This window comes from Sphaeramia orbicularis, chromosome 8 (assembly GCF_902148855.1).
Source record: "Sphaeramia orbicularis chromosome 8, fSphaOr1.1, whole genome shotgun sequence".
Taxonomy (NCBI): domain Eukaryota; kingdom Metazoa; phylum Chordata; class Actinopteri; order Kurtiformes; family Apogonidae; genus Sphaeramia; species Sphaeramia orbicularis.
Window position 1 is genome coordinate 31,478,099 of NC_043964.1, and position 14,170 is coordinate 31,492,268.

Sequence of the window (14,170 nt, forward strand, 5' to 3'; positions counted from 1 at the left end):
CTACTGTCTAACCACTATATGAAGCGCTGCTGGGAAAATGTGGCGAGTATGAAAAGAAGGTGGCCTTGCAAGCGCGGCATAAGGAGGATATCTTTTGAATACTTTGGTACATGAGGCTGTTCAGTCAAAAGTGATAGAAAGCTGTCCTTGGGAGGACATGCACAACAGAGACAAATAGGAGGTCACAAACAGCTTTGCCAACTCTGATAGAGCGTGCAGTGTGTGCAGAACATGCCTACAGCAGACATTATTCACTTCAATTCACTTTTATTTATATAGCACCAGCCATAAAGCACAATTGTATTAAAGCACAACAGAAATTTAGTTTAAGATCTTTAAAATACTGTAAAGAAACTCAGAGAGCAAGACCGTGGCAACAGATGTACAATGTTATGCACTCACGTAAGGAAAGTTATATAAGAAATTGTACATTTATTAGACAAAAAGGTAAACTTTGTCTATGTTTTAGGTCTCAATAACAGCTTCCTATAGTATTGCTCTTTATGGATAGTATGCACTGCCTTCACTATTACAGCTACATATTGTGCAAAGCTTTGATTTTGGTTGTCATAATCTTTATTTTCTCTCTTTTTTCCCCCCTACTGTTTCATGGCACTGGTGGAAGTAACATCAGCTTCCTCATAAAACGTGACAGTTTGAAAAGCTTATGACTGGCTCACCGGTTAATACTGTCTGATGAAATAGAAGGACTGAAGATAGGATACAGACCCAGGTGCTATCAAATCTGTTTTCACCTTAATGTTATGCTGTCTTAGTCCAATTTCATGAGACAAAAATTATGATTTGATGGTAGATCTGACATGGCATAAAAATGCAAAAGTTTGGACTATGTAGTTAATTTTCAGATCTTGTAAAATAACAAATTCCTCATGAATGTGAATGATCTCCTCATTGACCTGAATGATGATTTATTTAGTGTTATACTCCTTTAGTGCTGTTTCCTTCCTACAGAATACAACTTAGTGGGAGGTTGTCAGGACTGCCATGATGCAAGAGATAACAGCATGAAGGAGAAAAACAGAAAACCACTCTCTCTGTGGCTTCAGAAACTAATTATGTTGTATGTGCCACCTTACCGGATTTCTGAGGGCTGAGAGCGGTGGTATGTGTTCAGAGCCTGAGGGCACAATCTCATTTTACATTCAGCTCCTTTTGTAGCTCCCCATGACTGCAGGGAGCTATGGAAAGTTGTACCATCAAATGACATTTACAAAGTAAAGGCTCGGCATATTTGCTCTCACAATTGACACAAGTGATATTTGCAATTGTTGAGTTTGATTTGTTGATGCCATGTCCACATACAAAAGCGAGTGTAGGGCCTTTCTGTGAGGTTATAGATGTCATCTCCTCAACAGTTACCATAAAACAAAGAAAGATGTATTTCAACAACATACACTCTATATGCATGCATGGAAGGCGAATATTACATATGAGCATGCTGATTTTAGGACTTAGAGGTTGGAACCTGTTATCCTGTTAGAAAATCAGCTGACCGTGGGGGACATCTAGGGTGAACCATGAATCCAATATGAACTCATGGGGGATTTGTGTGTCTCATCAAATTGAGGAAACAGCAGGGATATTGAAGTTGCAGTGATGCTTCAAATGTTGCAAGAGATGCTTCTGCACAAAGAGAAGAACCTTTATCACACAAAATGTAGAATGTCTTAGTTTTTGAAGGTTTAGGGAACTTGAAAACTCTATATTACAGAGTAAAAACAAGTATAATAACTGAACACAAACTAAGTGTCATCTCTGCAATACAGTTAACAAAATGCATTCAGTAACTATATAGATTTATGCATCTGTTTGGAGCAAAAGTTTCCTTGTGTGATGCATGTTTCCATTGTGTTTCACATTATTTGCCTCCAGGGAGCGCCCGTCTCCTGTATGTAGTGTGTTGTCCACCTTTCCACCTGCAGCACGTATCAAGTCCTGCACAAACCTGCAGAACCGATCTACAACTAAGCCTTCAAATTAAAAGCATTTACAAGTATACTGATGCAGGCTACGGCCTCTGTTTTTTTTTTTTTAATCTTCTTTTTATTTATCGTTGATACGCCATTGATTTTTGCATAAATTATACACTTCGTGGTTGGAAAAGTTCATCTGAGCCAAGTCTCACAAACTTACATAACTCAAGAGAAGCTGGGAATATGTTTAACATTATGGATGATGTCTGGTTAATTTATTCAGGAAATGCTTGAATGATTTATGATTGCAGAAGTGGTATTGATTCAGAGCCAAATGAGAGTCTGTCAATTAATTTATCTCTCAAGTTTTTTGGGCAAATTCATTTATACAGCTGGTAAATTATGTTTGTAGCTTTACTTTATGGTTTATATATTCACTGTAGTCCATAATGTTGGAATAATTTTGTTTTCCTTGATTTATTCCTGCTTATACACATCAGTTATGAGTCCCAGTTACACATTCTCTATCAAGATAAATCACATTGCCACAATTATTTCATGAGAAGACGTCAAAAAAAAAAAAAAAAAAAAAAAAAAAAAAAAAAAAAAAAATATATATATATATATATATATATATATATATATATATATATATATATATATATATATATAATTATTATTTTTTTATTTTTATTTTTTTTCCATTTTTTCCCCAATATTTATGGGCAACAGTGTATAATAGCTTTGAATATATAGCTTTATTTTATAGCTAGTATAACCTGCACTGATTACCAAGGTCTCTTTCTTGTACATTTTAGTCATTCATTTATTATTATTATTATTATTATTATTATTATTATTATTATTATATTATTATTATTATTATTATTGGTAGTAGTAGTAGTAGTATTGACTTTTTGTGTATACCCTGTTTCCACTTAATGGATAAAGTAAAGTTCAACCTAAATTGACGGAAATGAATGCGTTAAAGAGTCAGTCGAAGAGAACAAAGGAATATATACGTCTGGTTAATTTATTAAATAAATGCTGGTTTGATGATTCAGGATTGAAGTTATTGAAACAAGAATCGAGAGACAAGTAAATTACATTAATTTTAAAAATCTAGTGCAAATACATTTATAAAGCTGGTGGAAAAAAAAAACTGTTTTTAATAGATGTAGAAGAGACAGAGAGGGTTCGCAAACTCCAAAATCCGAGGTTTGGATTTAATTTGAAAGCAGCAGACCGGAAGTGCCGTTAATTACTTGATTCCAAACAGCTTTACGGTCGTCCACCTTCTCCTACCTCCTCAGGCCTCCTCCCTCCTCTGAACTAACCACCTACAACAAGTTTGACAGCTCAGCTCTTTTGTGCTCACACATTTAGCTCCGCAGCAACACTCAGCCGGACCCACTTCCACTGGCTTTTTTACTTTTTCCTCATTTTCCCTGCCTTTACAGTCTTCTCAGTTTGCTTGGTATGTGTGCGTCTTGCGTCTCCTGCTGGCTATGAGGAATTGTATGAGTCCGTAGGTTAGGGCACTTTTCCCTTTTGTGGTCGGCGTTGTGGTATTATTTAATCTTTTTTTATTATTATTTTTGGGAGCGTCGAAAGGGGAGATAACTTCACCATGTCGAGGTGTGCGGAGGAGGTGAACAAGCTCACTGAAAGTACATACAAGGTGGGTACTTACCAATGAGATGAGAACACCAGGTGCGGGGGGAAAAAGAGGAAAAAAAAAAAAAAAAAAAAAAAAAAAAAATACCCCTATGTGTCCCGTATTGAGACAATAACATCCGCTGTAGTTCAACTTTTAGTGCACCTGAACGTCTCACGAGTGCTTTATTCAGCCTGACTTCATTAAATGTGTTTAAATGTAACCCATATGCTAATACAAAGGGAATGAGGCAGCACTAATTTGGGCTAAGTTTACCCACATTTCTGGTTGTAATCATCACTGAGTACTTTTCCAATACTGTTACTTAATGCAGTTCTGTTCTAACATGTGCTGGAGGTGCCTTTTAAGGAGGATTCTCACTAAGTGCAGTTTATCAACAGGTTTGACTCCACAGCCAGCAACTGACAGTTAATTTGTTGAATCACTGGCTTGAGGAAAGTTGCCCCACCCTAGGAGTGCCACTTCTTCCTTAATAAAGTACCACCGTAACTCATCAGCATCACCTTTACACCTTTGCAGGAATCTAAGCCAACTTATAATTATTATCTGATTATATTTACTGTAGATCAGGAGGTGATTGGAAAGTGAAAGGGATCTTTAGTACTGTTTCTGGTGGGGGAAAAAAAAAACATTTACTTGATCCATCATATCCAATAAAGCAGCTGTATTTTACGGCCTGATCTGTAATAGGCTCAACAGGTGTCACAAACTGCAACTGTGTTTAAAGAAGCTAAAAAATCTGATTTAAACGCCTTTCCTCAGAATTATTTAGAGTTTCTGAATTGCTTTTCTAGCTGGCCTTCTCTTGGGACAGCCCCCGCAGCTCCTTGGTGTGATGAAATGCAGGAAAAAGACTCCAGGTTTAATAATTTAGCTGGCTGTGTGTGTTGTGTGGTAAGATTATACAGCAAGCCCTCAGCAGCCGTCACCTCTGCTTTGGGACTATAATCAACAGCACCTTAAGGCTCCTAGAGGACCTCATGTATGCATGACTAGTGCAGCAAATTAAATCTGGTTTATTATTTGCATTCAAGCATTATGTGGGAATTAAATATTTACTGCAATTTGAAATAATGGATATTTTATATAAAGTGGCTCAGAGATGCTTCAACATAAACAGAATGGGGAATCTGAATTAATATGTGTATAAATGAAAGGGGAAGATAATTGATGTAAAGCGTTGTGAATTACAAGCTGCAAGTGCAAGTTTTAACATAACAAACCTATGAATTTGTGCCCAAAGGTTATATGTCAAGCTCCTGTTAATGAGTTAACAGAAGGGTTTAACATCTTATCCCCTCGTACCTTATTCTGCTGTCACCTATTTAACTCAGAACCATGTAAAAATTACCCAGAAAATGTAAAATCCCTCTTTCCTCTCGTCTCCTTCATTCCAGAATGTAATGGAACAGTTCAACCCAGGACTGAGGAACCTGGTCAACTTGGGGAAGAACTATGAGAAGTCAGTCGCAGGTGAGTGTTTGACTGACATTTTAACGATTCTTGGTGATTTTGAGTTAAGGAATGTTTAAAGGTCAGAATAGTAAAGGCTTTAACTACTGCAAAGATCGAACTTTCCTACATTATTACCATATAAATTGCCTCCTGCCAGGTCTGATTTGTCCTTTTGGGTCAGTCAGTTCGGATGTGATTGGACTTGCATTTTCGCAGACGTAGATGTGTGACAAATTTTTTTTTAAAAATCATTGTAAAGAGTCTTACGAAGGTGATTGGTCATAATGTGGCCTCAGAATAGGTGCAGTGCTCCTTCGAATTGATTGTGTAAGTCTGAAATCCCTCATTCTACCAAAAGATATGCTCTCTTTTAGTGGATAGATGATGACGGTGAGGAGTGATGGTCCCAAATCTGTCATAGTTGTTCAACTGGGTTGCAGTCTGGTGAATGCCAAGGATAGAAACATAATAATGATAGTAGTCTCATATATGATTAATTTTTTTTCATACTCATTAAACTGCTCAGTGACCCATTGTGTTCAAAGTGTTTTTGATTTTTACTTCAATTTGTCATCCTTCCACACTTTGGTACATCTGAACACTTAAGTATTCATCAGACAGCAGGGAACCTGTTTTTTCTCCCAAATTATTTTCCTAAGCATTAATCGTCATCTTATTATTTTCCCAGCCATGACCCTGGCAGGGAAGCTGTATTTTGATGCAATGTCTAAGATTGGGGAGAATGCTGCAGTGTCTCCAGTCTCCAGAGAGTTAGGTAAGTTTCCATATCACTCTGTCATCTTGTCTGCTACTGGGAGAAATCTCCACTGCAGTGACTTATTAACCACTGTTTTTCCCATTAGGTCTTTGATGCATTTATTGTGATTTATTGTCATGGCTGTTTACTGGCATCTGGTGCTGACGTGTACTGTGCTCTGTAATTTATGTGATCAGTATCAGCTGGATGCTACATACTGTGTGTCAGATTTCAGTGACTCATAATTTAGTGCTGTTGTTAAATCCACTCACATGACAGGAAGATATAACATAAATTTACCCAGTCAAATGTCTAATGCTTGCAGATCACTTAGACCACTTACAAGAAGTCAAGCAGAAAGAAAAAAAATGGGAATATGCGTTAAGCCTCTGGATGCTAAAAAAAAACCAAGAAAGAATAAAAAAAAACATAGAATGTGAGGATGCATGCTATAAAATATAAAAAAAATGGCTGAATAATGTGGTCCTGGATGTTTGAGACATGAAGATAAACAAAAATATAGAAGGGAAACAATTTTAATGTTTCTTAAATAATATCTTAGGAGTCAAGATGCAAATAAGATGCTAATGACACTGTCAGAAAAGGTCCCTATATCCTATCCTATCCTGTCCTATCCTATCCTATGGGTTTGTGAAGATGTAGATTTTCATCTGTTTAACAGATAAAACCCCTCCAGAAGGCAATGATCAAAGCTGGGTGGCTTCTAAGTGAAGAACATATGTTTCTTAGTGACCACAATTCAGAGCACTCTTGTTAATTAAAAGATGATGAATACAAAGAAATAGAACTGAGTTCATTATACTGTGCTATAATGCTCTTGTCCAATAACTATACAGAGAATGGCTACACATTGGCTTTGGTTAGTGTTAACTGGATACTTGAGATGATGGAGGCAGTACACTACACATGATAAGCTTAACACACTGTGGCATTGAGTTTGTTTATTTCTTAGATTGTTTCTAGCCAACTCCCCAGGCTAATTTACAGTCCAAAGATGTCTGGCATCTTAACTCACTGCCACTAGTGGCACACTTTGATTTAACCACTGTTTGTCTCTCAACTCCCCTGCTGATTAGCAGAAAAAACTGCTAATTAAATTCAGCAGCACAATAGGAAGTGCCACCTGGCACTGCTCTAGTGTCAATGTCCTGGCACATTTACAGTGCCAAAAAAACATTTACCCCACTTACACTTTTAGGCTGTAAAAACTTGGAAGAATGCTCCCAAATGAAGTAGTGTGGATGTGAATTATGGTGGGTTTTTGGTAGTTCCATAATGGTTCACATTGTCAGAGTTGATATCATAGTTGCTTAATACTTTCTGTCGGAGTATGTCTTTTGAGAATGATGACCGAATGATCTGCCAAAAAACATAATGTAAATGTAATAACCTAGTAGTTTCAATGTTACTGGAAACATTTGCATATAATTTTCTCCTTTTCTTACATCTGACGAATGCCTCTTATTTATGCACACACTTTTCAAATTTTTCCAAAGTTGTTCTGATTTGAACATTTCACTTGGCCATTTTACATTTACATTTTGTTTGTAATTGAAGCTGTACTATCCAGTGTAACTCTAATAAGGTTCTGATCTCATCACAGACTGACATGTTCATGGTCGAAGAATGTTCACATGCATGTTTCCAACTAGAAGTGGGTACTGCTCAGAGCAGTTTGCAATAAATCAGGTCTTCTTGTTCCTTGTAAAGTAGAAATGAAAAGGAAATATGAAACTGATGGTATGTTCTTATTCTCAGTATCTAAAAATAAAAACTGCAAAATTACAACCAGATTTCCATTTATTTGAGAATTTAAATATTAGGTACATTTGCTCTTCTTTAAAAAAAAAAAAAAAAAAAATGAAGCTTGCAGTTCCAATCCAAACAGATGACATAGTAGTTGAGCCATTTGCAATACAAAACATGTTTTAGGTGGGATGAACGTAATGTCTAGGCTGAGTCACACTCACCCCTGACCTGTGGATACAGTCCAGTACCCACTAATCCCTGTATGAGATGGACAGAGACGCTCTGGTCTCATGATAGATCAATTTGGTCTGAGTCATTATGGAGGATTATGGAGAACAGGCCCTCATTAAATACACGCCACAACAGTCTGATCTAATGAAATGACTTAAAAGCCATCGGGATTTCAAGATTTAACTACTCTGCTTAATGACAGGTAATGAAGCAGGATTTTTGCTCAATATATTGCACAAAAAATAGAAAGTTCCTACATCTTTCCTGTGAGCCTGCTCATGGATGTAGTAGAGCTGCTCTGTCAGAAACCTGAGCTTCAGTGACGCGTAGCTGACTAGAAACCAGATACTCTTGAGAGGCACTGGAGGACTGGTGCACCTCGTTCTCCTACCTTTACCTTTACCTCTAATTTCTTTAGCCACCCTCCTCCTCCTGTGCCAGAGTTCAAATGTCAACAGGTCTTTCATTCAAGCACTCGGGTATCTGATGTGTTTCCTTCTCTGGTCAGAAAAGGAGCAAGAGGCGAGATCTGGGTGACCAGGTTGTGTAGACGCTGGCTCTACTTTATGTCCTTATGTCTTGTTTAGGCCAAACCAAGTAGATCCAACTGCTGTATTTTATTGATTTCCACACAGAATTAGAATTGTAAAGTATTGCAGAGCATGTGAGACACCATGACCAACCAGCAGTTTGTTGCTCACATTGAATTTAATCTCATCTAGTTTTGTCCTTTGCAGCAGCAGAGGCTTTACGATGCTTCATAGACACAAAAACACACACTACACACACATGCACCAAATTTGATGGTCCTGGACCGCTCCAATGGCATCAGGCCCACTTTACATAATCCAAGCATGTTTGCATGGTGTGTCAGGTGGCTCTTGTTGATGCCAGGATTATTTTTCCCACAGTCAAAAACTGTGGAAGGACTGTGGGCCGCTTCACATGCTACCAGCAAAATGTTTACAAAATCGACTCAGAAAAGGGAGTTTTGTCTTTTCTTTTTTTTTTCCACAGTTCTTCAGTTTTCTTTTCTCTGCATTCATGATACCAGAGAGAAGGTTAATGACAGTGTCTTGTGCTAAATCTGTTGCAATCAACTGATGATTGTTCATAGGATGTATTTATAATGACAACACTTTATTCCTGTCTTTTGAGCAACACTCAGTTGAACTGGTTGCACTGGAACATTACGGAATATGGAAGCACTTTATCTCTTTGTCTTTCACTTACTGTATTTTACGATGACGCAGCACGCCATGACATGATTTACACCTAAAGGCAAAGCAGAACTGTTTATGATCAGTCAGTGAAGTTCAAACAGCAAAACCTGCCACTATGACATGAAGTATACCACCCTGCTGTCACTGTAGGTCTCCTGTTGGTTTTCACATTTCTCCACTGTGTTGAAAGGTTTCTTATGATTCTTTCAAATGTATATGCTTTTTTACCCAGTGGCTCAAAAGGGTTATTACAGCAGTGAATACAAATTGTTCCACATCAGTCAGTGTGTCCAGTCATGGCTTCAGACCCATGTCCAGCCTCAGTAAACAGGACTCCAGGCAGCCTGTCTGAAGTGTGTGGGTTTATCTAGGTTTAGTTTTGTTGGCTAATGGCGGTGGATTGCTGCTACTGCTGTCCACATCATCATGACCATGAAACACTTTTGCTGTCACACATTACTCGATCGAGCACACCTGTTGCTTGGCAACATTTTGTACAGACTGTGACAACAATAAACAAAGGGAGCGTGAACTGATAAACGACTGTTGGTTCCAGTGACGGTACTGTATCTAGGACATTTGCAGACAATCAGTGACGTGACATAATGACTTTTGCACTAATTTTATTACTTGGATGTACTTACATATGGATGACTGACAACTTTTGTGTCCTACAAACTCATTAGTCTGTCAGGTATTTGACTTTACCACACCTCCTGGCATTTTAAGATTGCATTCGCATTGTTAGATTAGGCAAAGTTAGGGTCAGATTTGTAATGTGTGCAATCCTGACATCATACTTTTAACCCAGTGTCCTTGGGCACAATGGGATGGACTTTTGTTACTCTTGGCCCCTTTTCCATGTCCTCTGTACCTTTATGTTTATTTTCTCACACTTCCTCATTCTCTTTCTCTGGTATTTATGTCTGTTGCCATGAGCAAGAGCTCTGAAGCCCACTCTCAATTCCTCTTGCTCAATACATACCTTTTTATGCTTTGCTCTTTAACTTGCTTTCATTCCTACTTTCTCATTCTCTCTAGGGTTTACTTGCAGAGATGTTTGAACTGTGTGGAGTGAAGGAGTCAGTCTTGCTATAAGGCAAGGTGGGGCAGGAAGGCAGTGGAAAGACAGAACAGGGAGGGGCATTATTTACATACTGATGGATGTACAGGTCATCATGATGCATCATGTTGACATCCTATTGAACAGCTGTCAGGGATTTGAGCTTTTTTCCACTGATGGTACAGTTAAATCTATATCTATTTAATATTAAGTCGTTGGTTCATTGAATTTGTGTGCTTCTTACACAAACAACTGTTCTCTTTTATTTGTGTATGTAGACATTCCTTTGTGGGTTATATAAGCTGCTTTTTATCCTGTTGTTTTTGGCTACTGAAGAATGTTTTGGTCAAGATATTCTCCCACTGAACACGGAAAATAAATACCTTTGGGAAAAGCCCAGTGTGGAGGAAAAACCATAACATTAAGTCTGAGGTTTCCGCTGTATTTGCATCCTGCTCATTTATTTGAGACGTCACATAATCACCAGGTCTTAAATCTGTCAGGTATCATACATCTGAGCTGTGGTAAGTTTATATAGTGTTAATTTCAGCAAGAATAACAACTTATTCATAGTCATTTCTTGAGGTATTGTCTGTCACTTTATTCTCTTGACAACCTCAAATTGGAGCCACAGCTGATTCTCTGTCAGTCCATTTTTTTTCACTCCCTGAAATGCACCGAGTCTCCATCTGTGCTAAGACAAGTTACCAGAGTTGTTGGCCCACACACATTTGTGCACATAGACACATTGTTCCTCTTCCAGTCAGCAGCCAGTCATCTGAGGGTGTTAAAATGGTGTTTATCAAGGGACCACACCGGCCAAAAACACACAGGCATGCACATAAACACACAGAGGCTCCTCAATCTGTGAGTAGCACTAGCAAGGCCATCCACAATATGTTAGAAACAGACAAGTCAGCTAGAAGGCCATCTGGCCCGGAGTAGAGTTATTGCTCTTGATAATCCATAATTCTGCACAGGAATGACGTACTGTCTTACCGTTTGCTTTTTCTTATTATATTGGTAGCCACTGATATTCTCTGGTATTTTCACTTTTATTTCACATCCAGTAGTGACGAGGCAAACTGGAAAAAAAAAACTTTTAGATGTTGCGGTTATTTTGCATGGGCTGAAAACATCAGATCCTCATGTATTTGTAAGGAATTACAGTATAATTTGTGGTTTTAATACGGTTCTGGTCTGAGTTTGTGTATTTTATGTGGAACGCTGTGTGCTATGCATTCAACTTTGATTGCTAATTTCCAAAGTTCTTTGTAGTCGCTGTTAGAGCACTGTGCATCGAAACAGCAACGTCATAGGAAATTTAATCACAATTTTGTCAGATCATTGTGCTACATAATCCTAATTTGATTGCTTTCGTCAGCAACGTGCAAAGACAGAAGGTTGTAATTCATGGCTGCCTGCCATCTGAGCTGTTTTTGATTAGTTGAGTAGTGGGTGGTCCAGTTTTTCTAGTCCAGGCACATGTATTTATATTTGTTTTATCTCAAGAATGGAAGTCCTTTGTAAAATAATCCATAGCCGATGACAGTTGATTGTTTTTGAGGTTGCAAGTGAAACACATCATTTTGCTGCCACGCATTCATCAATATGTATGTACTGTATACGCTGTGCACATTGTCATTGTTGTCAGTAAAGGTTGTTCAGGGAAGAGTCTCTTTTCTGTGCAACAAAGCCTGAAATGAACAAAACCAACAACTGGATTACTGCTGGCCTGTGTTCCTTCTGACATTAACCTGCTCAGTGCTTATCTTCCTCCTCCTCTCTCTCCTCCCTTTGTGCCTGTTTTCTATCTTTATCCTGCAGGTGTAGTGCTGATGGAAATCTCAGAAGTCCACAGGAAAGTCCATCTTGAGCTGGAGGAAAACGTGAGTTACCTAATTATGTTGCCTCACCCATCTGCACTTTGTCTGCTGCTTTCACTCTGTGAACCAGTTACTCAGTACATTTCCAGACAGCTGCAGTCTCAACCTGAACTCACTAAACCACATCTAGTGCCTCACATGGCCTCCTCCCACCGTTAATAGATGGATACCTACCGCCTGTCCACCCCCATACATGAACTACAGGAGCTTCATGGATCAGCAAAATGTATAGAGGTTTGATAAAGCAGAGAGGAAACAACAGGTTTGAGTCAGAGAAGCACCTGTTAGTTTATTTCCTCAGTGAGAACAGCAGGCAGGCCTAAACATGCCCTGGGAAAACACCAGCTGGAGATGATACGATTTGGTGTTCGTCGAAGGTGCAGCCTGCTGTGAGACTATACTAGCACTTTTCATTATTGATAAATCTGTCAACTCATTTTAGCCTTAATTGTTACCATGGAGTCTGTAAAAGAATAATTAAGGACAAATTACTGAAGAGTCAGGTCCAAGGAATCAAAGATATTTCACTTAAATGAAAACCCAAATTAACTGAACGGGTGATGATAATCAACAGATGAAAGCAGGAAATTGAAGCTTATCAGTTAAAACAAATATTTGTATGTTATTAGAATGCAATAAAATGTAATTATTTAATATTGGAATTGGTGTGCTTCTGTATCCGTCAACCTCTTGATTAATGAACAGATTGTTCCAGTTTTATACCAAATATCTGGTAACGTTTAATTGATAATTACACCCTCATTTTAACATGTTAACATGGCAAACAGCTTAATGAGCTCTGTTTGCAGTGAACATAACTAATAATTAACCCATTAAAGTTAAAGTTTGGGGTAGAAAAGTCATGAGACACTTCTCTGAGATGTAACTAACAGCATCAGTGGGAGGGGTGATTTATTAATGAACCCTGGTTGGTGAGTCATAACATCAATTCTAGTCATGAAAAAATGAATACATGGTTGAATAAAACCTTTTTACCAACTTTAACAAGGTTGTGCAGAACAAGATATATGTTATCTGTGCATGTTCAGTAATGGGGTCTTTCAAATCATTGATCTACATCACAGGGGCATCAACACTGTGTGACAACAAGGCTGTTGTGATGGAAGTGCTTCAACACCCTCACACTAATGACAGAGAGCTGGAACAGGAGAGAAAGGGAGAGAAGGCTGTGGGCATTCCCACGCTTTGTTTCTGACTCATTCAGAAGCGCAACCTTGGACTTGGCTCTCACCCCCGCACACATGCACCGATACACTCCAAATGATCACTCTCCATTTCTGTCTTTGAGACATACAGTATTTCCCCTGTTAGCTGTGACAGCGACGCTGACAAAGTGTGGCACGTCATCCTCCCATCAAGTGTATAATCACCAGTCTGTCCTCTTCCCCTCTCCTCTCTCATGTCCCTCCTCCTCCTCACCTGAAGTTTAAGAGGTTCCACAGGGAGATAATAGCAGAGCTGGAGAAAAAGACTGACATGGATGTCAAATACATGACAGTGAGTAGTTACAGTGAATGTGTGTGGTTGTGGATGCATGTTATGTGTGAGTCATTCTGTGCTAACAGCCCTTCATCCATCCCCCTTATGGAAACATATTTCTGTTTAAAAGTACAGGATCGTTTGTTACTATTTGGTCCTCTGTGCATTGTTTCATTATTCTGACTTTGTTAATTATCTTCAGGGCATGATAGGGGAAGCACAAATTAATGTTTGCAAATTAAATAAGGTACAAAGAATAGAAATTCTGAAATAATTTTCAGGTGAACAGTGGTTTCCCTTCTGAAACACAAGCCATTAAAACATTTGTGATGTCTAGTATATGCTGCACTTCTAAGTATGATTTCAAGTGTCAGAATCTATGTAGGTTAGGTTACATTTTGAAAGAGTGCATCATTCTAAAGTTTTTTTCCAAGTTGCTGTTGCAGCACTGACATGGATCTTTCCTTTGGTCTAGGCAACCTTTAAAAGGTACCAGATGGAGCACAAGATGAAGCAGGATTCTCTGGAGAGATCGCAGTCAGACCTGAAGAAACTGAGGAGGAAGAGTCAAGGCAAGAATGCCAACAAGTATGAGAGCAAGGAGAGTGAGGTGAGATGGATGGATGCTCTTTCTATGTGTTCATATGTGCAGAGTAGTCTGGTGCACAGGTCT

General features: G+C 38.5%; 1 protein-coding gene across 1 annotated transcript in view; it reads left to right on the top strand.

Annotated features, from left to right (window-relative positions):
- Positions 1-3,220: 3,220 nt before the first annotated feature.
- LOC115424720 (brain-specific angiogenesis inhibitor 1-associated protein 2-like protein 1) overlaps positions 3,221-14,170 on the top strand; it is a 35,149-nt gene continuing 24,199 nt past the window's right edge. Inside the window, exons 1-6 of the mRNA XM_030142124.1 lie at positions 3,221-3,615; positions 5,010-5,085; positions 5,756-5,842; positions 11,939-12,000; positions 13,444-13,515; positions 13,973-14,107. Of these exons, the coding sequence (XP_029997984.1) occupies positions 3,565-3,615; positions 5,010-5,085; positions 5,756-5,842; positions 11,939-12,000; positions 13,444-13,515; positions 13,973-14,107 (483 nt within the window). The 5' untranslated portion in view covers positions 3,221-3,564. The remainder of the gene's footprint in view (positions 3,616-5,009; positions 5,086-5,755; positions 5,843-11,938; positions 12,001-13,443; positions 13,516-13,972; positions 14,108-14,170) is intronic.